At 39.6% G+C, this 23,875-nt stretch overlaps 1 protein-coding gene across 1 annotated transcript in view; it reads left to right on the forward strand.

Annotated features, from left to right (window-relative positions):
* LOC122556558 (gamma-aminobutyric acid receptor subunit beta-2) overlaps positions 1-23,875 on the forward strand; it is a 265,659-nt gene continuing 241,784 nt past the window's right edge. The window contains exons 1-3 of the mRNA XM_043703359.2: positions 1-758; positions 905-996; positions 1,708-1,775. Coding sequence (XP_043559294.1) covers positions 682-758; positions 905-996; positions 1,708-1,775 — 237 coding nt within the window. The 5' untranslated portion in view covers positions 1-681. The remainder of the gene's footprint in view (positions 759-904; positions 997-1,707; positions 1,776-23,875) is intronic.

Below are 23,875 nucleotides of genomic sequence, written 5' to 3' on the forward strand. Positions count from 1 at the left end.
TTAATGTGGAGCCAGGCGGAAGCTGGCAGGCTCGCATCTTCGCGAGTGTTTTTCCACTCCCTTTTTATTTCAAGGGAAGCAGTGCGTTATGTGTGTCCACATCCCGAGCATCTCTCTGAGTTAACCAAATTCCATTTAAAAAAAGAATATTTTGCCCCTGCCCCAGCACCCCCCCTCCTCTGTGGAAATGACGAGTCGGCTCAGAGGATAGCGATTTCTGAACAGCACCATGCGCCAAGATTTTCGGCGGAGACAAGCGCACGGTGGTCCTTCCTCCCTGGCATTCTCGGATGCTTTAACAATCAGCATCTAAAAGAAAGGGGAAGAAGAAAAACAAACATATGTAAAAAGAAAAGGGACGGAAGAAAACAGACGGTGTTTAGAAAACAACAGACATCTTGTTTTCCCCTTCCTCTCCCTCATGCCATCTTCCCTCACTCCTCTCTCCGTTTTCTCCCTCTCCCTTTTGCCCGTTCCTGCATCAGTATATATTTATATATTTGCAAAGTGAAGCTGCTTCCTCTGCCTTTTGATGTTGTGAGTGAGGAGTGTGCGCAGGCGCCCCCCACCTTGGAATTACTGCACTGGTCAGAATAAGTTGGATCCTGTCTGTCTCTCTCTCTCTTTCTCTCTCCTGCTGCCTTCCCTTGAAAAAAAACGAAATCGTCTGAAAACTTAGGGATGCTGAGAGTTCGGAAAAGGGGCTACTTTAGCGCTTTCTCGTTCCCTTTGCTAGTGGCGATGGTCTGTGCACAAAGGTAAGCCATAGCGCCGGGCAGCTGGAGGTGTCTATCTCTCTCTCTCTCTTTCTCTCTCCCTGCACCCCTTCATTTGCAAATGCCACATTTACTTCAACCATAGGAAAAACAACATTCTTAACTGTGTTCTCTCCCTCTCGATCTAGTGTCAATGATCCCAGTAATATGTCATTGGTAAAGGAGACGGTTGATAGACTGCTGAAGGGCTATGACATCCGTTTGAGGCCAGATTTTGGAGGTAATTTGATTTATTCTTAATTTGATTCCTTACAGCCTTAAGTCCCCCTTGATTACTGTGTCAAACGGATCTGGAAATGATTTGAAAGTTAATATAATTTGTGCCCCCCAAGTTGACCGAATTCCATACTTCAGAGTATCACTGTTTCGCCAGTATCATCTTTAATGGGTCTTTTGTTTTGATAGCCAGACATCAGTCAGTCCTATAAGTTGTACTGGTAGTTGTTACAGCCCCATGCTCGTAATTAGCTGTTAGATTTTTGTAAAGAGGCTTCAAAATGATTTAAGGCGAGGGATACTCCAACGATATGTTCCTCCCCAAGGCATATTGAACTAAAATTTTAGTTTTAATATAAATTAACTAAAACGTTTTAGCAGTATTTTCGTTTAACTACCACTTCTGGACCGTAACATTATTTAATTATATATATATATATATATATATATATATATATATATATATATATATTCGGCACAGTAAAATAGGACATCAAATGCAAGTCACATACTGTACAGTAGTGTTGCATGGAAACGGTTGTCGGTGGGTATTGTATGTGTTTAGAGAAATGTGATATTCAGCTGCTTAAAAGGGGAAACGGGTGATGGGAGCCACGTTAACTGTTCTCGTCTTGTGAAATGAACTTGGTCTATAAGCTGCATGGAAGAGTTAAATTCAAGAGATCACATTGCGGGCTATCTTGTTTGTCTGCAGGTGACCCTGTGCGTGTTGGCATGAACATTGACATTGCCAGTATAGATATGGTTTCTGAAGTCAATATGGTGAGTACATCGGTATCCTCCAGCAACTATCTTCACAGGAGCCTTTGATTCGCAGAAATAGTGTGATAAGTTTATGCTCTCAAAGTGATCGTTTCGGTGCCCATGCCTTTGAAGGACTGAGCATTCATTGAGTTCAAACCAATTTCGTTCAAACAGCATCCACTGGATCAGTGTATCAGCCACGTAGGTTTCACGAGTGATGTGAATTTTATTAGCTAAGCATTGGGCAGAGAAAAAGAGAGAAGGGGATGTTGGAATGTGCTAGGTACTGTTTTGGAGAGCTGAGCAGAGAGAAATTGTGAGCAACCTTTAGGCAAGGTACTGGGCTAGAGAGAGTTTGTTGCTTCGTGCAATAGCGTCCCCTGCTGATTTTTACACTCAACACAATAAATCCAGACTCCAAACTTACACACGAGCGTCTTAAATATCATTGTAATAGAGCTCCAATAATCTGGATCTTGTTTAATATCTGTATCCACAGAATAATATTTTAACACAGATACCCTACCTCAGGCTAATTCTTTTTCTTGAAGAGTGGAGTTAACAGTTTGGAAGAAGTATCGTTTACGAGGACTGCGTGTACAGTCTTTTCAATCTTTGTACATTTCACTTGATTGGACACACCAGACGTATTGAATTCCATAAAGATGGTTGTCGTGCCCGAAGTAATTTTAAAAGCACAACATCCAATGCTTGTGTTTACACGTTGGCTTAATTGTACAGAGGAATGCCCCTCTCGCACATTGCTGTCTCAAGGTCACCAGATAAGTGGATGGAACTCCGGTAGTTCCAGATGTTATCTTGCTGGTACTACTGGCACCCAAGTTTCAGTGTACCATAACTTCCAAGGGCGGTGAGCGTTCTTTAATGGTGTCATTGTTTTCATAGCCCCGGTATCGTTGATTATTTCAAATATATAGGAGGTTAAATAATTTGATAGAAAATAAAAGGTACCTGTCTTGCATGGAATATAATGGAAATTGGACAGTTTAAAAAATCGGCCAGAAATCTATTTTAAGATGCTCTGGTGAATGTGATGGTGGAATTTTGCAACACCCAGTATTTGCTATAGATCATAACCTACTTGGTACCAAACTATAATTTTAACCGTGGGAAGGCTAAGGATACCAACACAGTATTTAAGTATAATTTAAAATAATAAGCAAAGGAAGGATTATAAACATTAGTTTTTGTCTATATTTTATCAACTTCTTGACTTGTTATTTATTTAGGTAAGCACAATAATATAAAGTTTTATAGGGCAGTTATGTAGGCCACATCACAATGACCTCTGGCACTGCCATCTAGTGTTCCAGTATATTCACATATCGCACAAAGGTTAGCAGGAGCTGTTGAGAACAGGGACAGTAATCAGGATGAATTCAGCTCATTGTTTTTGTAGATTTTTCAATTAAATAGGTTGTGCTATTTTATTTTTGGTAAGCTTTTTTAGTAAGCAATAAGTAAGTTGACTACAAATAAGGTGATCACTTTTGCATGCAACTGCATGATCTCACATTACACCTCTATATTTATTATTGAACATTGGCTTATAGCCTATGTCCTCATGTTTTCTTCTCATTAAGCTAACAGATAATATGTGATTAGGTGTTATTTAAATAATTACATTTTCCTCTGGTATCTTGTTTAGAACCATTGATCAATATATTTTTAAAACTAAACACATTATTAGTGGGTATACTGAACTGTAGCAACATTGTGAATACAAATTATGAATGCATGTCACATCTTGTACATCTCAATAGTTATTCTATTACTGAAGATTTGTTTTAAAAATGGCTTTGTTTGTAATCAACCAGGATACTCACCTGAATTTCTTGTGATGTATAACAACTATTACAAACCTGAAAATTTGTATAGAAACATGTTTACTTATTGGCAATCTGGAAGAAGCTTTTTGCAAAACTAGTTTTGCTTCTTTAAAAATGGTTGCTTGGTTTGTTGATACAGCACAAGTGCTGATTTTGTTACTCTCTTCTGGCATTTACTGTGGGAGAAATCATCTACTTTCCTTAATAAACTGGTGTAAAAACTCTCACCAAGTCTCACTTAAGTAATGTCAACTGATATTGATCACAATGAGGAAGAGAAAAAAGACAGCTATCAAATGTCTGGAGGGTGTTTTACAAACAGTTGCAGGGAGTTAAACCCAAGTTTGAGATCTGTCTCTTACTGACATTATTCTGGATTAGTGGTGCTGGAAGAGCACAGCAGTTCAGGCAACATCCAAGGAGCAGCGAAATCAACGTTTCGGGCAAAAGCCCTTCATCAGGAATAATGAAGGGCTTTTGCCCGAAACGTTGATTTCGCTGCTCCTTGGATGCTGCCTGAACTGCTGTGCTCTTCCAGCACCACTAATCCAAAATCTGGTTTCCAGCATCTGCAGTCATTGTTTTTACCTCTTACTGAATTTGTTAGTTTTCTATGTATTAATGTTACTGTGAGATTTTGCCTTTGGTTAGTTTGGGCAGTTTGTAATTGAGCGGTTACACCACTTGAATTTCAATTAAATTATTATTCTGATACTCTTAACAATATCATACAGCTAATTTCTCCTTTCTCTAATTATACTTTGAATGAAAAGTGACTATTTTAGTATTTTGCATTTGTTTGTATATATGGTTGAAAGCATAAAAATGATTGGTCATCTCAAGTACATACTAGCTAACATATTTCAAAAATATTGTTGGGCATTAGGTTATCATGTTGTTTCTAGATTATTAAAACAAATTTAATTTCCTTTTCGAAACAGAATTTATAGCAACATTCTAGTCTTGACCACAAGTTTTTTTGTGTATCATCACGTTTGCATTATTTTAAATCCAGGGTTTATCGAGCTTCTGTGTGATACAATTAGGAAAGTTGGATCCATGACAACTGGAAACTGTTAAATGTTCAAATTTATTTTTACTGGTGACACAGTCATTTCTTTAAGAAATAAGAATATTTTCTCTGCTTTTTTCATATATTGCACTACTTTATTCGTTGTCAAGGAGATTAAAAATAAATTATAGTTTGACAAAACATGAATGCAGTAAATTGAATAAGCAAAAAGAAAAACCTGCAATGCTGAAATTTCTGGAAATAATTCTGTGATTGGTGTGGAAGCGGTCAAAACCAAAATTAGCTGATATAGGACTACAGGAGAACAGATAATAGTTGTTTAGTTTATATAAGAACCCATCTTGTTCACTAATGTCCTTTAGGAAAAGAAATGCACCATCCCTACTTGCTTATAGTTAACTACACTAACTGCTTTGTAGTATGTGTACGATTGCATTATGTGTGGGGTGGGGGTTGGTCAAAACACAATCTGCGGAATTACAGAACACCTTCAAGATTTATACAGATTGCAGCATGCATACTGCAATTATATTTTCCATATTTCAATATCTATGTGTCCCATATTATCTTTATAGGCATTCTGTTCTTGTCTATTTGAAGATTGAACCACTTCAATATACCATTTGAATGCAAACAAAAAAACAGTCTTTTATTTTGGTAAATCAAAGAAATACACCAAAATTGAGGCAAGTTACTATGAAGTTATAATTCAAGTAGTTTGAATTAAGGACACAAATATCATTATTACTGGGGATTAAGAAGCTTGACTGTGATGCAATAGGTTTCTAATCCCTGAATTAAGGGTGGTAATATCACATACTATCACTCAAAACTGTTTAGCATGACCACTCTGAATGAAGAAGCCGTAGTTAGGTTGCAGACCAGGTTGTCTTGTGGTCAGCAATCACTTGCTAATGAGTATGAGTGTGCAGCTAGGAAATTTGTGTTACTAGTCATGATTCTGTGGGTCTTTGTGTGACTGATGAGCCCAATCCTAGAGCGACATCTCAGATCACACATTTGGCAAATGTTTCTGGGAAATGAAATTGGTCGCTGGCCTTGAAATTACTGGCATTTTTTTCTCCAGTTCCTTTTCCTTTCTTTCTGTTGTCAACTGGTTTTCAAAGAACTCTGTACCTTTATACAGGAGGCTTCTCTAGATTGGCGTCTTCTGAACAAAGGTCTCCCATACATTCACATCCATGTTGCATTTCTTGAGGGAAGTCTTCAGAGAGCTTTGAACTTTTGTTTTGTACTCTTTTTGTTTGGATGCCTTCCTCAAGCTGAGCGAAGAAGACATGCTTTGTTAGTGAGAACTCAGGCATTGAGAGTGGGGTGGGTGTTTGCTTGGCGAGGGGGTGGGGAGGTGGAAGCTGAGACTGGATGGAATGGTCTTTGGAGGGTCGGTGCAGACGTGATGACCCAAATGACATCTATTTGCATTTCTAGTACACCTGTCTTCCCAGCCAATGCAGAAAGCCTGTCTAAAACAGCACTGACAATACTTCTCCAGGGCCTTGAGGTGGTGTCTATATGTAACCCAAGTTTTGTAGCCATATAGAAGTACGGAAGGATTAGACAGGGTAAGCACAGGCGGAATCTTCCTGATGACTGGGCAGTCCAGAACTAGGGGTTGTAGTCCAACGTTATGAAAGACCATTTAGGACTGAGATGAGAAATTTCTATACCCGAGGAGTAGTGAGCCTGTGGATTGTTTTGCCACAGAATGCGGTTGAGGCCAAAACATTCAGTGTTTTCAAGAAAGAGATAAATGTGGTTCTTAGGACTAAAGAGATCAAATCATATGGGGAGAAAGCAAGAACAGGATCGTTGGATGACCAATAATGATCTTACCGAATACCTCACAGGGCTATTGGCATTATCTGTAGAGGGAGTGCTCTTATAAAAACATTTTTTCTGTGCTGTTGCTGTTGTTTGTCTTTCTTCATACCATACTGAGAGGAAATCTGAGGTGTATGCTACAAAATAGTCAAGGTATGGTATCTCCATATAATTTTCCATACACCCCCATCTTGCACTCCCTCTACAGATAATGTAAATCCTTTGTTCATTCTGGTAAGGGTAGGAATATGAAATTCTGCATTCCATCTTGGAAGATTATATTTTCAGATGAATGTGAAGTGTGCACTTTATTAGCTTCATGAGTTGTTGATTCCATACTTTGGAATTAAATGTAGTGCAAACATTGATCTTGAGATGTAATCTGAATGGCATTGGAAAGATTCTTGTAGGAAAGCATTTATATCGCAGTTTGTCTTGAAATGTTTTATCAAAGACAGAAAGTTGGCAGAGAAGGAGGACGTTTGGCCTATTGTTTCTGTGCCATCCTTATAACAGTCTCATTTTATTTACCAAATTTTGTCCATAGCCTTTGTAGGATAGAGAATAGCAAGATGCTTTTTAACTGCAATAATTTTTTCTGCCTCTACTGTTCTTTTAGACAGTGTGTTCCAGACTCTCACCATTATTGGTGTGAATGAATTTCTCAGTTCCTCTGTGATCTTCCTCTCAATTTTTAAGGACTCAAATGTCGTAGTTGTAACGTCTCTACCTCTGGGTCAGCAAAACGCAGGTTCAAATCTCATCTGCTCCATGAGTGTGTCATAGCTTTTCTGAACAGGTCAGTTAGTGGGCTGTGCTTGCTAATTGTTTGTGTAGTTTTAATTAGTTAATATCGTAGCAGTTATAAAAAAAAATGGTGATTTCTGTCCTCCACTTGGGCCTACTTCTGGGCCTGGGTAAGGTAGTTGGCATCAGGTCCATGCAGCTATGTCTGAACTGGGTGTCCTTGGAGAGGGAGCTCACTCGTTGCATTTTATAGGGAATGCATTATCTTCCCGTTAATATCATTTTATTTAATCCTACCCTTGCTTCTTCCCCTTTTGATTTTTGCTTTTGTTTCACTGGCCCTGTGTGTTTGATTTGTAATGTGGTTAATTTAGTGGTTTTCTAATTTGATAGCTCTGTTTTCCAAGAAAAAGGCAAGTCTTATTCAGTTTTTGGTTAGTTTCTGGACAGGGAAAGGGTCCCGAAAGGAAATATGAAGACTTGTGTTTACACAGTATGGTAGATTTACAATAAAAGATTTTTATCAACCTCTAGGTCTTCTACTGCCCAATTTAGTTGTCAGCATTTAAACAAGGTAGCAGAGGATTAACCTCAATTTCTTCAAGTGGGAAGATAAAATAGCAGAAGGTCATTCCTTCTCACAGAAGCAAAGTACCTGGTGGCTTTTTAAAGTGGAATAGCTGGAAAATGCTGCAGGATCATTAACTATGATTATCTAACAATGTTTTTGGAGTTGGAATCATACGGACACTGGAAGGATGAGTTGGAGTTGTGGACTTGGGTATGTTTTTAACCATGAAAAGGCAAGGTATTGCTTCGGCTTTATCCTTACCAGAAATGCTCAAAATTAGAATAAAGAATAAAGAAGTTAGAATATTTCAGACCAGGATATGAAAGTGGCTAAAGATTCTAATGCAATTTATGGACATATTTTGGAAACAGGATGATTTGTTGAAAGCCTGTGAGCAATTTCTGATCAATTTAAGATGGATAATTAGTCCATAGAAGAATATATTGTGGAACTTGAGACCTTCTATAAAAGGTTGAAGAAACTCAATCTAGTAATTTTGCAGTCTATTCTGGTGTCTAAACTACTAGATTGTGAGAAATTTCTGTATAGCCTTTTGATTTTGATGGGTGCTCAATTTTATGGTAATGGATCTTTTTTTGAACAAATGGCTGCTCTCATCAAATTTTCTCAAAGGCATTCCATTTCCAGCTAACTTCACAGGACATGTTGGGCATATGTGATGATGCAGAGAGTGGAAGACTCCAAACTTACTGTCACGAAGTTGAAGGGGCCTAGTCAGAGGCATCTGTATATGGTCAGAATTATTGAAATCAGAGGAAAATGCAGGATTGAGGTGGAGGCCAGCAACATGTAGATCCCAGGAATTCACAGGGAATAGTTAAGCAATGTTTCCAGTGTCACTCCATGTAACTCTCAGGAATTGTCCTAAGATAAATAGTCAAGTATTTGAAGCAACTCATAAAACTTATGCCTCTGAGAATGAATATGATGGAGGTGATGTGGCTGAAGACTTGTTGGCCAATGGGTATCTTGATTGTTGATGCATTCATTTGTGCCAGACTAGATGGTGGTTGGACCATGGTGAGTGATGTCTATTGGCTGAATTGTTATTTGGAAACTCTGGACAAAAATGGGGTCAAATAATACAAATTTTTATCTACTTTTGATTCAGCAATGATAATTTGTTAATATATTTAAGGAGAGTGGCCTTTCCTGTGAAATTCCAGGACTGAGTCATGTCGTAAATACTGATATCATTCAGATTGATATACCATTAGTACTGAGGAAGTTTTTGATGAAATAAGGTGAAAATGCATTTGGAGATGGAGATTAGTAAAGGATTTGTATTTGGTAAATCTGTAATGCATTCTGTTGAGGAAACCTGGAACTTATTGTTGCGATCCAAGAAGTATTACTGACTGAGAAGAGGATTACCTGGAAATTGCATAAGCAATTTGCTCATCCTTCCTGACAAAAAATAAAGATGATATTAAAAGAATGTTGGAGTTGTTGGTAAAGAATATGAATTTCTTGTAAAATAGATCACATATTAATGTGATATATGTATTAAATACCATAAGTCACCAGCACAATTGATTGTAGGTGTTCTTTTAGCTTGGGAATTTAATGAAACAGTAATCAAGGATCTGAAGACATGGGACATATGTTGGAATATCTCTCAACTAAATTTTGTAATACCTTTTAAAGAGAGTGGCCTTCCCTGTGAAATTCCAGATTGAGTCATATTGCAAACACTGATACCACAGTATTCACAGTGATAAACAATAATAGATAGAGCGTAGTGGACAAAGTCATGAAAAAGTGAGTTACCCTAGGCCTTGATTCAACACAAAAGTCTTTATATATAATGGAGGTGAATTTGTAAATGGTAAATTTTGGGACATGTATGAAAAATTAAATATATAACTGCTACAGAAAGTCATGAAGAACATAAAAAGTAGTCTTATGTGGAAATCACTTACACAAGGTAAGTTCACTGGTAGTTTCCAGGCCAGTGGAGTCAGATCACTGGAGGGTCGCCACAATCATGGGACATAAAATGCAGTCAATGGGAAAAATATAAAAACAGGTTTAATGTCCAAGTCTAGGGAGTAGAAGTGAAGGACATGATTGGCAGCAAGTGGTATGAGAGTAGAGAACTAGAAAATGCAATTAAAGTTTTGAATCGGGGATATATATTAGAGGAAACGTTTCCATACAGTGGAGAAGATTTCTGGGAGTAATCTAGAGAGATCTCACCATGAGAAAGAAGCTGCAGGTGACTGGGTAGCATTGGTAATGGAGACCCTTCTCAGACAATGAATAAAATGCAAAATCTCCATGTGTTTGAATATTGGTGGAATGGAAGGTAGAGTGATAAAAGGCGAAATTTATAGGTCATAATATACAAGGGTCAGTACCAATATGGGTACAAAATTGATTGAAAGCTAGGGAACAGAGAGTAATGGTTAATGGGAACTTTCCAGGCTGCAAGTGGATTTGCAATGGACTTTGGGAGTCTGTATTAGGACCTTTTGCTTTCCTTGACTATTTAAATGATATATATAAAACTTTGATGTGCAGGAGAGAAATTCAACTTTTCAGATTACACAAACTTTTGAAAATTGTGAACTGTGAGGACAATGTAGAACTTTGAAAGAACATTGACATGTTGAAGGAGTGGGCAGGTAACTGGCAGATGAAGTTCAATGTGGAGAAGTGTGAGGTGATTCACTAAATTGAAGAGCACTATTCTAAAGTTGTGCAAGAACTGAGAGACCTGGGTGTATATATCAATAGGGATGGAAATGTGTTGCTGGAAAAGCGCAGCAGGTCAGGCAGCATCTAGGGAACAGGAGAATCGACGTTTCGGGCATTAGCCCTTCTTCAGGAAAGTTATATCAATAAGTGGATAAAGATAGCAGGACAGGTAAAAGGAGCATAAACCTTGCATTATTTCTAGGCTTCATAAATAAAGGTATAGAGCTCAAGAGCAGGAAGGTTATTACTTATATACGACATTGGTTAGATCGAAGCAGGAATAGTGTGTACAGTTTTGTGTTTCACACTATTTGGAGGATGCGAATGTATTAGAGAGTGCAGAAGAGATTATATAAAAGTGGTTTCCTGGATGAGACACTTCATTAATGAGGATCGGTTGGAATTATTGATACTGTTTTCTGTGGAGAGGAGGATGTTAAGAGGAGATTTGATGGAATTTAAAAACCATGAGGGGTCTGGACAGAGTGAATAAGGAGAAACTGTTCCCATTTGTAAACAGATCAAGAACTAAAGGTGCACTTTTAAATTGTTTTACAAAAGAAGCAAATATGAGGTGAGAGAACTTTTCATGCAGTGAGTAGTTGGGACCTTGGATGCAGTGCTTGGCGTAGGTTCAATAAGGCATTTCAGTGGGCATTGTTTCTATTTAACCTACACATCCGTGTGTGGATTACTGGTAAAAGGAAAGAGACTGGCGTGAATTTAAAACACTGAGAACCAGTGCAAGCCAGATAAGCTGAATGGGTCCATAACAATTCTGCAAATCTGTGGACAGCAGGAGCAATAAATGGTGCATTTTCAAGTTGCTGGACTGAGATTAATGAAGTGTTGCAAGGATTGGTGATGGGGCTTCAGATATTTACAATTCATATTGATGACTTAGACTAAGAGATTAGGAGTGATGCATGAAAAGTTTCTGATAATACAAAGCAAGATGGAAATGTAATATGTGAGGAGAAAACAGAGGCTGGACAATATGGACAGGTTAATTGAGTGGGCAACAGTGCAGCTGTAGTGTGAGATTGTTTACTTTGATCATTTTTTTTAAACAATATTAAACTTGCAAATATTGACATTTGAGCAGATTGTGTTACAGTACAAGGGATACAAAGTTATCGAGCAGGTATAACAAGTAATTAGAAAGTCACATAGCATGTTGACCTTTATGGAAGAAAATTAAATTACAGGAACAAGAGTCTTACTACAATTGCGCAGGACTTTACTGAGATCATACTCGTGGCGATCTGCATAGTTTTTGCCGCCTTTATCTTGGATATAATACAGTGATAGGAATATGCTTTCATTGTAAGTCCTATGATGAGGCTGAAAGATTTGGGTCTTTACCTGCATTTGAGAAGAATGTGAGTTGATCTCATTGAAACAGACAGGAACAAAGTACTTTCTGCATATTCTGAAGCTCGAAAATGTTGCCTTTTGTAGCTCCCCTTGAAATGTGTATCTATGTAGTTGATGGCCTCATTGATGCATTGCAATGGTAACTACTGCTCCAGTTCTGAAGTCAGGAACAAAGCACTTCCTGCGTATATAATTGTCCTGGAGTTGTCACCTGGCACATGACAGTGCACTGTTTTTCTTTTATTTTTCTCTTTTGGAACTGAAACTTCAAGTTGAGAATTGAAGTCTAAACTTTGAACAGCAGCTTGTTTTTTGAAGAAGAGGAGAGAATAAAAGATGAATGCCTGTTGTTGGGAATTGACCTAGAAAGATAATGCAGTTTAATTACTACTCTAAGAATGCTGCACATGATTTGGCACCGTAAAGTCTTTTTGCTGAGGGACTATTGGCTGGTTGGATGTGCATTGGTCAATCAAAGGAGAATTGATGCTGGCTAGCCAATCACAGGGAATGTTGAAAAAGAAAGAAAAATCAAAGAGTGAACTAGCTGTAATTGGAGTTTGGGCATGAAGCAGTTGTCACTTTAGAAGCTGCCAGACGGGAAGTTGCTTTTTGGTTTACATCTCTCTAGCAATTGTCTGGTTATTGATTTGTTGAAAATACTGAGAAAAGAATCTCTGTCTGTAAGAAATAAAAATCTCAAGATTTGTGAAGCTGTTTGCATTTCCCAGTGACTTTGGAATTTGAGCAAGATACTCAGCTTTGTGTGCCTGTAATAAACCCCTTGACCAAGGATTTCATGAAGACCTGGTATCCATTGTTGAAGTGGTTATCAAACTGGTAAACAGCATTTCTTTTCATTTGAAATAAAAAAACATTCTTAACAATGCATAAGTTTGTGAATTGTGTTTATATTCAGAGGTTTGGGTTTAGATCATCGATATTAATTAGATTGCCTTGTAGTTTATCTCTGTTCTGCTGAAGTTACATTCTTAATAATAAGTGCTAATTTTTGTTTAACTTATAAACTGGTGTCCAAGATCTGTTATTTGTAAAGTCTGGTTAGGAACAATTGAGAAATTTTGAAAGTAATTAAATGTTTAAGTTTATCGTGTTATGAACCCAGTCGTTATGAGACTGATTTGGTTTGGCTTGCCATTTATGTTGTAACAGCAGGCCTAAGGTGACCACCTGTACTTGTGTGTGTTCGACTACCAACTAAACCTACCAGTAGCAAAAACAAATTAAGATTTGTCCCTAATTAATGCCAATCAGCTCCTACCCTTATGATTCTTCTCTCTCCTACTCTACTCCTTTATTGCTAAGTCTATCCTTATTTGTAAAATCTTTTTAGTTTTAAGGTTTACTGAATTCTTTAGCTAGCACCAAAACAGATATGTTAGCCACTTAAAAATACGAACCTATGAACTTACTACTTGTCTTTATCTAAGCTGCTTCATGCTATGTGTTGACACTGTTACATTTTTTCTTTGTTTCTCTGATGTCAGCCTCTCTGCCTCCAAAGTTAAAAATCACACAACACCAGATTATAGTCCAACAGGTTTAATTGGAAGCACACTAGCTTTTGGAGCGTCGCTCCTTCATCAGGTGGTAGTGGAGGGTTCAATCCTCACACACAGAATTTATAGCAAAAATTTACAGTGTGATGTAACTGAAATTATACATTGAAAAATTGATTGTCTGTTAACCCTTTCATCTGTTAGAATACCATGACAGTTTCACCTTTCATGTGTAAATCACAAAACCTTTTATTTTAAAAATGTGCATTCACAGGTTAGCTGTTAACAAGGGTGATAGCTAGACAATATGTTGAAGGTGTTAGCCCCCTGTGTTCTCTGTCTATGCCATGATGTTTAGATTGATTCTAATCTAAAAAGTGAGATAACAGAGTTTTACATGAATTCATGCAGTTTTTGAGCAAAGTACAATGTAACCCTGCAAGTACAAATTCACCCCACAAAATATATGTGTGCATGTGTGTCTTTGTCTGTCTGTGTGTGTGTGTCTATTTGGGTTGGGGGTTGTGAGTGTGAGAAAGTGTATGTGTGTGTGTATGAGAGAGTGAAGAGTGTCTTCAGTCTGTGAGGGGGTGCATGTGAGAGTGTGGGAGTGTGTGTGTGTGTATGTGTGTGGGTGTCTGTATGTGCATCTGTGTATATGTGTGTCCGTGTGTATGTGTGTGTAGGAGTACCTGTGTGTGTGTGTGTATAGTGCAATGGTGGTCACCTGTAATGTGACATGAACCCAAGGTCCCGGTTGAGGCCCTCCCTATGGGTACCGAACTTAGCTATTAGCCTCTGCTCAGCCACATTTCGCTGCTGCCTGTCCCGAAGTCTGCCTTGGAGGGTGGTCACCCGAAGGTCCGAGGTCGAATGTCCTGGACCACTGAAGTGTTCCACAACTGGGAGGGAACATTCCTGTCTGTTGATTGTTGTGCGTTGCCCATTCATCTGTTGTCGTAGCCTTTGCTCAGTTTCCCCAATATACCATGCCTCCGGGCATCCTTGTCTGCAACGTATAAGGTAGACAACGTTGGCTGAGTCACATGAGTACCTGCCATGTACAAGGTGGGAGTTGTCCCCACGCGTAATGGTGGTATCTATGACATGTCTTGCAGCGCCTACCGTGACAGGGTTGTATGGAGTTGTCCTGAGAGCCGGGCAGCTTGCTACGAACAACGATCTGTTTGAGGTTTGGCGGTGTTTAAAGGCAAGTAATGGAGGTGTGGAGAAGGTCTTGGTGAGGTGCTCATCCTCATTGATAATGTGTTGCAGGTCACGAAGAACACGGTGTAGTTTTTCTGCTCCTGGGAAATTCTGCACAACAAAGGGTACCCTGTCAGTTGTAGCACGTGTCTGTCTCCTGAGGAGGTCATTACGGATCCTTGCTGTGGCATGTTGCAACTGGCGGTCGATGAGTTGGGCATCGTACCCCGTTCTTGTGAGGGTATCCCTGAGTACATCCAGGTGTCTGTCACGTTCCTCCTCATCTGAGCAGATCCCGTAGGGGATGGCTGTTTTAATATGTTTTGGGTGGAAGCTGGAGAAGTGTAGCATTGTGAGGTTGTCTGTGGGTTTGCGGTACAGTGTGGTGCTGAGGTGTCCGTCCTTGATGGAGATGCATGTGTCCAAGAATGAAACAGATAGTCGAGAGTAGTCCATGGTGAGTTTGATGGTGGAATGAAACTTGTTGATGTCACTGTGTAGTTTTATCAGTGACTCCTCGCCATGGGTCAGAGGAAGAAAATGTCGTCAATGTACCTGGTGTATAATGTTGGTTGGAGATCCTGCATAGAGAAGAAGTCTTGTTCGAACCTGTGCATAAAAATGTTGGCATATTGGGGTGCAAATTTGGTCCCCATGGCTGTTCCATGTGTCTGGTTGAAGAACTGGTTGTCAAAGGTGAAGACGTTGTGATCAAGGATAAAGTGGATGAGTTGTAGGATGGTGTTTGGAGATTGGCAGTTGTTGGTGTTAAGTACTGAGGCTGTTGCTGCGATGCCATCATTGTAGGGGATGCTGGTGTAGAGTGCGGTAACATCCGTTAAGACGAGGAATGTTCCCGGTTCGACTGGTCCGTGGGTGCTGAGTTTCTGTAAGAAATCCGTAGTGTTGCGACAGAAGCTGGAGATCCCCTGTACAATAGGTTTCAAGATGCCTTCCACATAGCTGGAGAGATTCTCATATAGGGTTCCATTGCCCAACACTATGGGACGCCCTGGTGTGTTGGTTTTGTATACCTTTGGAAGGCAGTAGAAGTTGCCTACACGAGAAGTATGTGGGATGAGGGCGTGTAGGGAACTCTGAAGGACTGGATCCAAAGTTCTGATCAGTGTGTTTAATTCACGTGTGTGTTCTTTGGTCGGATCAGCTGGTAGTTGCCTGTAGTGTTCCTGGTTGTTCAGTTGTCGGTACACTTCCTTGCAGTAAACTGTTCTATTCTGAATGACACTCCTCCTTTATCTGCTGGTTGGATGACAATGTTGTGATCGGTTTTGAGAGCCTGGATGGCAGTGCGTTGTGAACGGGTGATGTTTTGCTCTACCTTGTGGGTACGGCTGATGAATCTGGCATTTATATATTTCCTGACGGTATAAGCATACATGTCAAGCCCAGGGCAGCAGCCCTCCGGTGGGGTCCAAGTTGACACCTTCTTTGATCGCTCCTCTACAGATCCCTATGATGACTGTTCCAGTTCATCAGTGGGCTCATTGGGATCACTGCTGGCACCTTGAAAGAATTCCCGGAGTCTCATTCGTCTGATGAACTCCTTTGTGTCTGCTGCCAGAACCAACGGGTCCATTTTGGCAGTGGGGCAGAATTTGAGATTGAGGTTGAAACTTTATTGCTGGAACAGCACAGCAGGTCAGGCAGCATCCAGGGAACAGGAGATTCGACGTTTCGGGCACAGGCCCTTCTTCAGGAATCCTACTCAGGACTTCAATCTCTTCCGATCGAAGGGTGTGGTCCGATAAGTTGATAATAGACTTCCCCGCAGTGATAATGTTGTCTACTGTGGTTCCAGGGTGGGCTTTGCCAAGTTTCTCCAGTTTTTTGTACTTGGCGTGCATGTACGTGGTGTAATTTTGTCACCTTGTCTGTTTGGCAATGTCGCGTAATTGTACTGATGTATCCTGAGTGCAGGCTGAGAATGTGGACTCCATCTGAATTTCAAGGTTGTGCCATCTGCTGTAGAGTTGGTGCATGAGATAATTGAGGAGTTTATGAGAGGTGCGGTGGCAAAGTCTCTCTGCGTAGTCTGTGTTGTGGGTTGACTTAAGTGGGTTTGTGATCCGTAAGCAAGGATGCCCGGAGGCATGGTACATTGGGGAAACCGAGCAAAGGCTACGACAACAGATGAATGGGCACCGCACAACAATTAACAGACAGGAGTGTTCCCTCCCAGTTGGGGAACACTTCAGTGGTCCAGGATATTCGACCTCGGACCTTCGGGTGACCATCCTCCAAGGCGGACTTCGGGACAGGTAGCAGTGAAAAGTGAACGAGCAGAGGCTGATAGCTAAGTTCGGTACCCATAGGGAGGACCTCAACTGGGACCTTGGGTTCATGCCACATTACAGGTGACTACCATTGCACTATACACACACACAGATACTCCTACACACACACACTCTCACAAACACATAGGCACTCCTATACGCACATACACACGGACACACATATACACAGATGCGCACACAGCCACCCACACACACCCTTACAGACACACATACTCCCACACTTACATATGCACCCCCTCACAGACCTAAGACACTCTGCACTCACTACACACACACACACATACACTTTCTCACACTCACAACCCCCAACCCAGACACACACACACACACACATATATTTTGTGGGGTGAATTTGTACTTGCAGGGTTACATTGTACTTTGCTCAAAAACTGCATGAATTCATGTAAAACTCCGATATCTCACTTTTTTAGATTAGAATCAATCTAAACATCATGGCATAGACAGAGAACACAGAGGGCTAACACCTTCAACATATTGCCTAGCTATCACCCTTGTTAACAGCTAACCTGAGAATGCAACTTTTTGAAAAAAAAGGTTTTGTGATTTACACATGAAAGAAGTGAAAGGCTTAACAGTGAAAGTGACAGATGAAAGGCTTAACAGACAATCAATTTTTCAATGTATAATTTCAGTTACATCACAGTGTAAATTTTTGCTATAAATTCTGAGTTAGGATTGAACCCTCCACTACCACCTGATGAAGGAGCAATGCTCCGAAAGCTAGTGTGCTTCCAATTAAACCTGTTGGACTATAACCTGGTGTTGTGTGATTTTTAATTGTAAACCCCAGTCCAACACCGGCATCTCCAAATCATCTCTGCCTCCAGTTCTCTTTATTGCTGGTGGTTGTCTCTCTATTTCTATTTGCACCCTCTTTAAGTGTGCCACTCTATATGAGATAGCCTTAAAGAAGGAAATCAGATTTATAACTAACTTGCAGAAGTCCTGAAAATTCTATCACTGGAGCCATTGAAGTAAATATTTTAATCCCTGGAGACACTAGTGTCAGCAGGTGAGCAGTTGAGTGTGTGGAGCTACTCTTTACAATTACTTCAAAAAAAAAAGATTCATCAAACTATGCACAATATTTTTGAAAGTGAAGCAATTTATGCAGTACTTTTAGAAACAAAAATTAATGTTAGTATGCTTATCACTCATTATAAAATTTGTTTTGGTATATATGATAGGTGCCACAGAACATAATTAATATTTTCATATTCAGTTGTAAAGTGAAGGTGTTGAATAAACCAAAACGAGCATACACATTGATATGAATATGTTAGGATGCCTTAGTATCATGCTTTAAATGGTAACATGGAATTCCTTAAGAAATATCCAATTTAGCGTGGAAATATGAAACTCAAAGTAAAGGAAAATAAGCAAAAGCGACACAATAGTGACATGTAGAATCTTGCATGACAGGTTGGAGGTAATTTGACTTATTGTGCCTTTGTCATTTTGGAATAGTGAGAAAATTAGGACCATCGTTTAACTTCCTTGCTCTTTTCCTGTAGCCCTGAAAAACTATCCTTTCCAAGTGTATACACTTGAGTTTCTAATTCCAAATTATTGTTGAATGTGCTTGCATTATCCTCCTTAGCAGCATAGCATTGTTCATATTAACTATTTCTAATGAAAACAAATCTTTGCTCACTATTGGCCTCCCTTCTTACCAGGTACAAAGTACATTATTTGGTTATTTCATCTCCCTGTGGAAACCATGTCATTCGTTTCATCAAAGCACCTCAGAATTTTGAGTATCCCTCTTAAATTTCTCCTAACCTTTTCTGCTATAAGGTGATTATCCCTTTACTCTTTAATCTCTCCACATAACTGAGTCTCTCATCCCTGACATCATTCTGCTAATTCTCCTTTGCAGCCTTTCTGAAGGACTTAACATTCTTAAATTGAGTATCTAACATTGTACATAATAATTCAGCTGAGAACTAAGCATGTATTCATAAAGCTTTAAAAATAAAATGCTGCAGCTGCATGAAATCTGAACTAAAAAAAATCAACAAAGTGCTGGAGGAACTCTGTCCTGGCAGAATTTGTGGAGAGAGAAAGAGAGTTAGCATTTTGAGTCCAATTTCTCCTCTTTGGAATTGAAGAGAGTCATACAGTCATGGAGATGTACAGGTGGAAAAGTTTGGGGATTTATACTATTGACAAGGGTGTGGGACAAAAATATTAGCAGGACAGGTCGGGAAATGTTTATGGGAAATTGGAGATCAAAGAATAGACGAATGGAGTGGTAATAGTTACAAAGAAGACCGAGTCTTGATTCAGAGCAGGTGCTAACAACAGAATAAAGATGAGCTCTGAAACCAAAACCATGAAAAATTATATATATATTGAGGAAGAATGGGAAAAAAAACAAAATGGAGAATATCGTATGAAGTTGTTGATCTCAATATCCAACTTAAAAGCCTGTAAGTTTCCAAATCGAAAATGAGATACTGTGCATGCAGCTTGAGTTGGACTTCAGTGGAAGTCCAGTACAGAAATGTAAGCCTAAGAGTAAGGATCTTCCTACTCTTGTGAAAGTGACTAGCAGGTCAAAGTCATGTTCGCAAACTGAGTGGAGGTGTTCTGCAAAGTGGTTACCTAGTCAATGTTTGATCTCCCCAATGCATAGGAGACTGCATTGTGAAAGGCAGATGCAGTGGACCACATTGAATAAAGTAAAAGTTAATTGCTGCCTATAGGTAAGGAGTGTTCGGAGTCTTGGGCAGTGTTGAAACAGAGGAGACAAAGTGTTATTACACTTGTAGCGATTGTATGAGAAGGTGCCATTTGGAGTGGGGGAGGAGATGATTTGTTGATGTTGATGGATCAGGATGTGATATTTTGATTACAGTGACTGATGGGGTAGAAAGTGAGGACAAGGCAAGCATATAATGCTGTTGGGACAGGGGGGAATGGGTGAGTAAGAAGTGGTGAAATGGGTCAGGAATGGCTGAGGGCCCTGTTGACTTCATGGGGATTTCTCATTTGAAAAACATGCTGGAAACTAGTATTAAAATGACTATCCTTGTGATCTTGAATTGCTGTGAGGCTGAAAAGCTAAGATACAGAGGATAAATTGAAAGTTAAATGCAGTGATGTTGGGTTTCATTCTGTTTCCTGTTTCAGTTCAGATCACAGAAAATTTGCACCAGAGGAAACAAGTAAGTTTCTTGTCAAATAGAACAGCTTTCTTTGAACCTATCACTGATGCACTTCTCTGTGAATAGAACAAGCTGATGCACCTCTTTGCGAACACAGAGTCTGTGTTTCTGTGTGTATCATATAGTTGTAAACAGCAGAGAGCTGACACCAGAATAGGTAAGGGATTGTGGATTCAACAAGACCCACTGCTGTTGCCCTAATGTTGCCAGAGTTGACCAGACTATTTAGGCGTAAAGGAGGAAATTTCTGGAGATTCCGTGTCATCAGGACTGTTTTGACCCAAACAAGAGAGGGTTTGTAGACTGCACCTTGTTGGTATGAACCATGTCCACAGAGTTCAGATCAAATACGGCTGCTAGTGAAAGTGACTTGAGGAAGAAAACAATTAAACGCTAAGTAAGACACTTCATCTGGAGAGGCTGAGATGGGAAGATGGAGATTGAACTTGATGCCACTTTTTGTGTAGCAAGTGATTGTAACTACATGTGGATGTATCTTAGAGTTAACTTTTAAAAGTACAGCTTTCCACTTTACTTCAAATATTCTTTATCTGTTAATTAATAATTAGTATTTGAATTATATTTTAGCTTACTATTGAAAATATTTTTAAAAAATGAAATCTTGTGCAATGGTTATCTTTCCATTGATCTTGTGGGGACTCTTTGATTTTTAAAAAGTTATTTGTTTCCACAAACAGCATAACAAAACTGTTAATGGTGTTATAACATGTGTAATTTGTGTTCTGTAATTATAATGGATTATCATAATGCAAGATTAAAACAACAATGATTTATTTCCTTCGCAGCATGCTCCTATATAATTTTTTTAATTGCATAGATCTAATGCACCTAATAGCCTACAATGTACCTGTCATTCAGAATCACAGAATTTCAGCACTGAAGGAGGCCAATCGGCACAGAATACCTACACTGGCTCTTCAAATGAGTATCATACTTAGTGCCAATCTCCTAATAATTTTCTTCCATATTCTTAACACTCATCCAATGCCCTCTTGAATTCCTCAATTAAGCCTATCTTCACTACATTTGCAGGCACAGTACTCCTTGCTCTAACAAAGGATTTTTTTGTTTCGCACATCAACCTTGCTTTTTTTTTTGTATGTCACTTTAACTTCTTGTCCTCTCATTCTTGTTCCTTTTTATGAATGGAAACAGCTTCTCTCTATCTACTTTATCCAGTTTCTTGAGATTTTGGAAAGCTCTATAAAGTCTCCTCTCAGCCTTCATTTCTCTGAGGAGAACACTCGCAATGTCTTCAATCAAAGCTTACAATAGAATTTCCTTATTCCTGGAACCAGTCCTGTAAATCAATCCGCGCACTCTGCAATGCATTTGCATCTTTCTTATAAAGCCACTTTACGCAATAGTCTATCTGAGGTCTAACAAGTGTCTTATGAGTTGAACATCACCTCCTTGCTGTTGTACTATGCCCCTATTAATAATGCCGAGGACGCTTTATTAATTGTTCTTTCCACTTGTCCTGCCATCTTCAGTCATCTCTGCACTTATACACACAGGTTCATTTGCTCCTGCTCGCTTTAGCGATTGTAACAAGGTCAGTAAGGTGGACCCTATAGAATGAGTTCCTTGAATGGACCAGATTAACAGCTCCAGTCAGGGAGCCCTGGCTGGCACATAAACAGGAGTATCAGACATTCTGTTCACTTTGAGAGCTGGCTCTGAGGAAACTGGATCAGTGTCCAGGATTCTCCACATGTAAATAAAGGGTGACTTGGTGACGGGATACTGACCTCTGGAATTAATTCAATGGCAACAAGAGAAAAGTACACTCTTGAAGAAATTCTCTCTCAACTGTAGTCTTTGAGTTGGGATAAGCATTTCCGGCATCATGCTATTACTTGGGAAACTGGACTCATTTGATCCTGCTGTTGAAGACTGGACCCAGAATTTGGAATAAATGCATTATTTTTCCAGGCAATTGACATTGGAGCAGATCACCAACAACCAGTAATTCTCCTCACATGGTTGTGGACTTGCAGCTTTTTCCGCTATAAAAACCTAGCTTTCATTGAGGCACTAGATACTAAAACCTTTCAATAATTGACAGACGTAGTTAAGGAATATTACAATACCAAGCCTCCTTTAATTCTGAGACGGTAGCAGTTTAATGCGGCAATTCAAGAATTAGGAATCCCTATCGCGAATTTTGACTGGGTTAAGATGCAGAGGCATATAACTTTAGTTTAACCCTTAATGAGATGGTTGGAGAGCATTTAGTATGTGGGATTAATTATGTAACCATGGAAAGGTGCTTACCAGCTTGAAGCCTAACTGAATTTCAAGCAGACACTGCAACTGGCGTTATCATCGGCAAATGCAGCAAATGGAGCATATGAGTTGCAGGGTATTCCGAAGGAAGTGGGCAACCTTGCAAGTCTGACTGAGCTTGTGGAAGTCCACTTGAGTGAAGGTAATTGCATAGCCTCATTCAGAACATATTTTGAACAGAGGGACTCCAGGTCAGCCTACAGCAAAACCCCAAAATAAAGCCAAGTCTTGGCCAATAGGTTAACATTTTCTTTAGGATTCAGGATGGTAAGCCATTATAGTTGCTGTTGCTATGCAGACTCGAGACAGCAAAAGAGTCCCACTAGTTATAAATGGAGTAAGAGAACCCATAGGCCAGCATCCAGGAGACAGCACACCCTGGAAAGTCCACCTACATCTGGTTTGGAATAGTTAGATTGCTTAGCAATATCCAAATCATAATCAATCAAAATAAATGTAAAGTTAAAAGGTCACCCAGTTCTAATGGAAGTCGATACCAGTCTGTAACAAAATTCACTCTGCACTCCAACTGTTAAGTTTGTGCAAGGCACCTGCTAGTCTGAGAACCTCTCCCAGGGAAACTTTTCAGATTACAATTTCTGTTCTGGTTTCTTATGAGATGCAGCTGGTTCAGTTGCCACTGATTGTAGTAAAATGCTCTAGCCCAAGCTTGATAGGGCGAGATTGGTTCAGAAAGGTTCACCTAGACTGGATCAACATTTTTCGATTAGAAAATGGTTGCCTAAGTGAATTAAATATGAGAGCATTTTTCAGGTATGTCTTGGGACTATCAAAGGAGGGAAGGCTACCTTGCATGTTGACCAGGATGGCAAAGCCTGCCCAGTGCTGTTGTCTTCCAGGCAAAAGTAGAGGCAGAAAGGAGGCTGGAAAATAAAGGAATCATCAAACCAGTCCACTTTGTAGAATGGGCAGCAAAGGTCTTACCGATTGTGAAGCCCGATGGATTGGATCACCTTTGCAGAGATTTTAAACAAATGGTAAATAGATGTCGACCTCTAACATGTTGGTACACTATGATCCCAAGTGACATTTGGTGTTGATATGCAATGCCTCCCTGGTGGCATCGCGGTAGTATTAGCTCATAGGTAGCCCAGTGGAGAGAAACGTCCAATGGCTTTGGCTAATGCAGAGCGAAAAACATCCAGTGAAGGAAGGTTTGCCAGTCATATTTGGAGTCAGGAAGTTCCATGAATATCTTTACAGATGTAAATTTGTAATAATAATGGACCACAAACCCTTGCTAGTTCTACTTAAAGTGGACAAGGCAGTGCTGCCAATAGCATCAGGCCAAATTCAATGATGGATCCTCATACTAAGTGTGTACAATTACAAGTTGGACCACTGTACAGGAGACCAAGTAGCAAATGTTGACGTATTGAGCCACCTCTAACTGGCACATACACCGCAGGTGATG

This window comes from Chiloscyllium plagiosum, unplaced genomic scaffold (genome assembly GCF_037043375.1).
Source record: "Chiloscyllium plagiosum isolate Xiang-an unplaced genomic scaffold, Cpla_swu_hap1 HiC_scaffold_16, whole genome shotgun sequence".
In the NCBI taxonomy this organism is placed as follows: Eukaryota; Metazoa; Chordata; class Chondrichthyes; order Orectolobiformes; family Hemiscylliidae; genus Chiloscyllium; species Chiloscyllium plagiosum.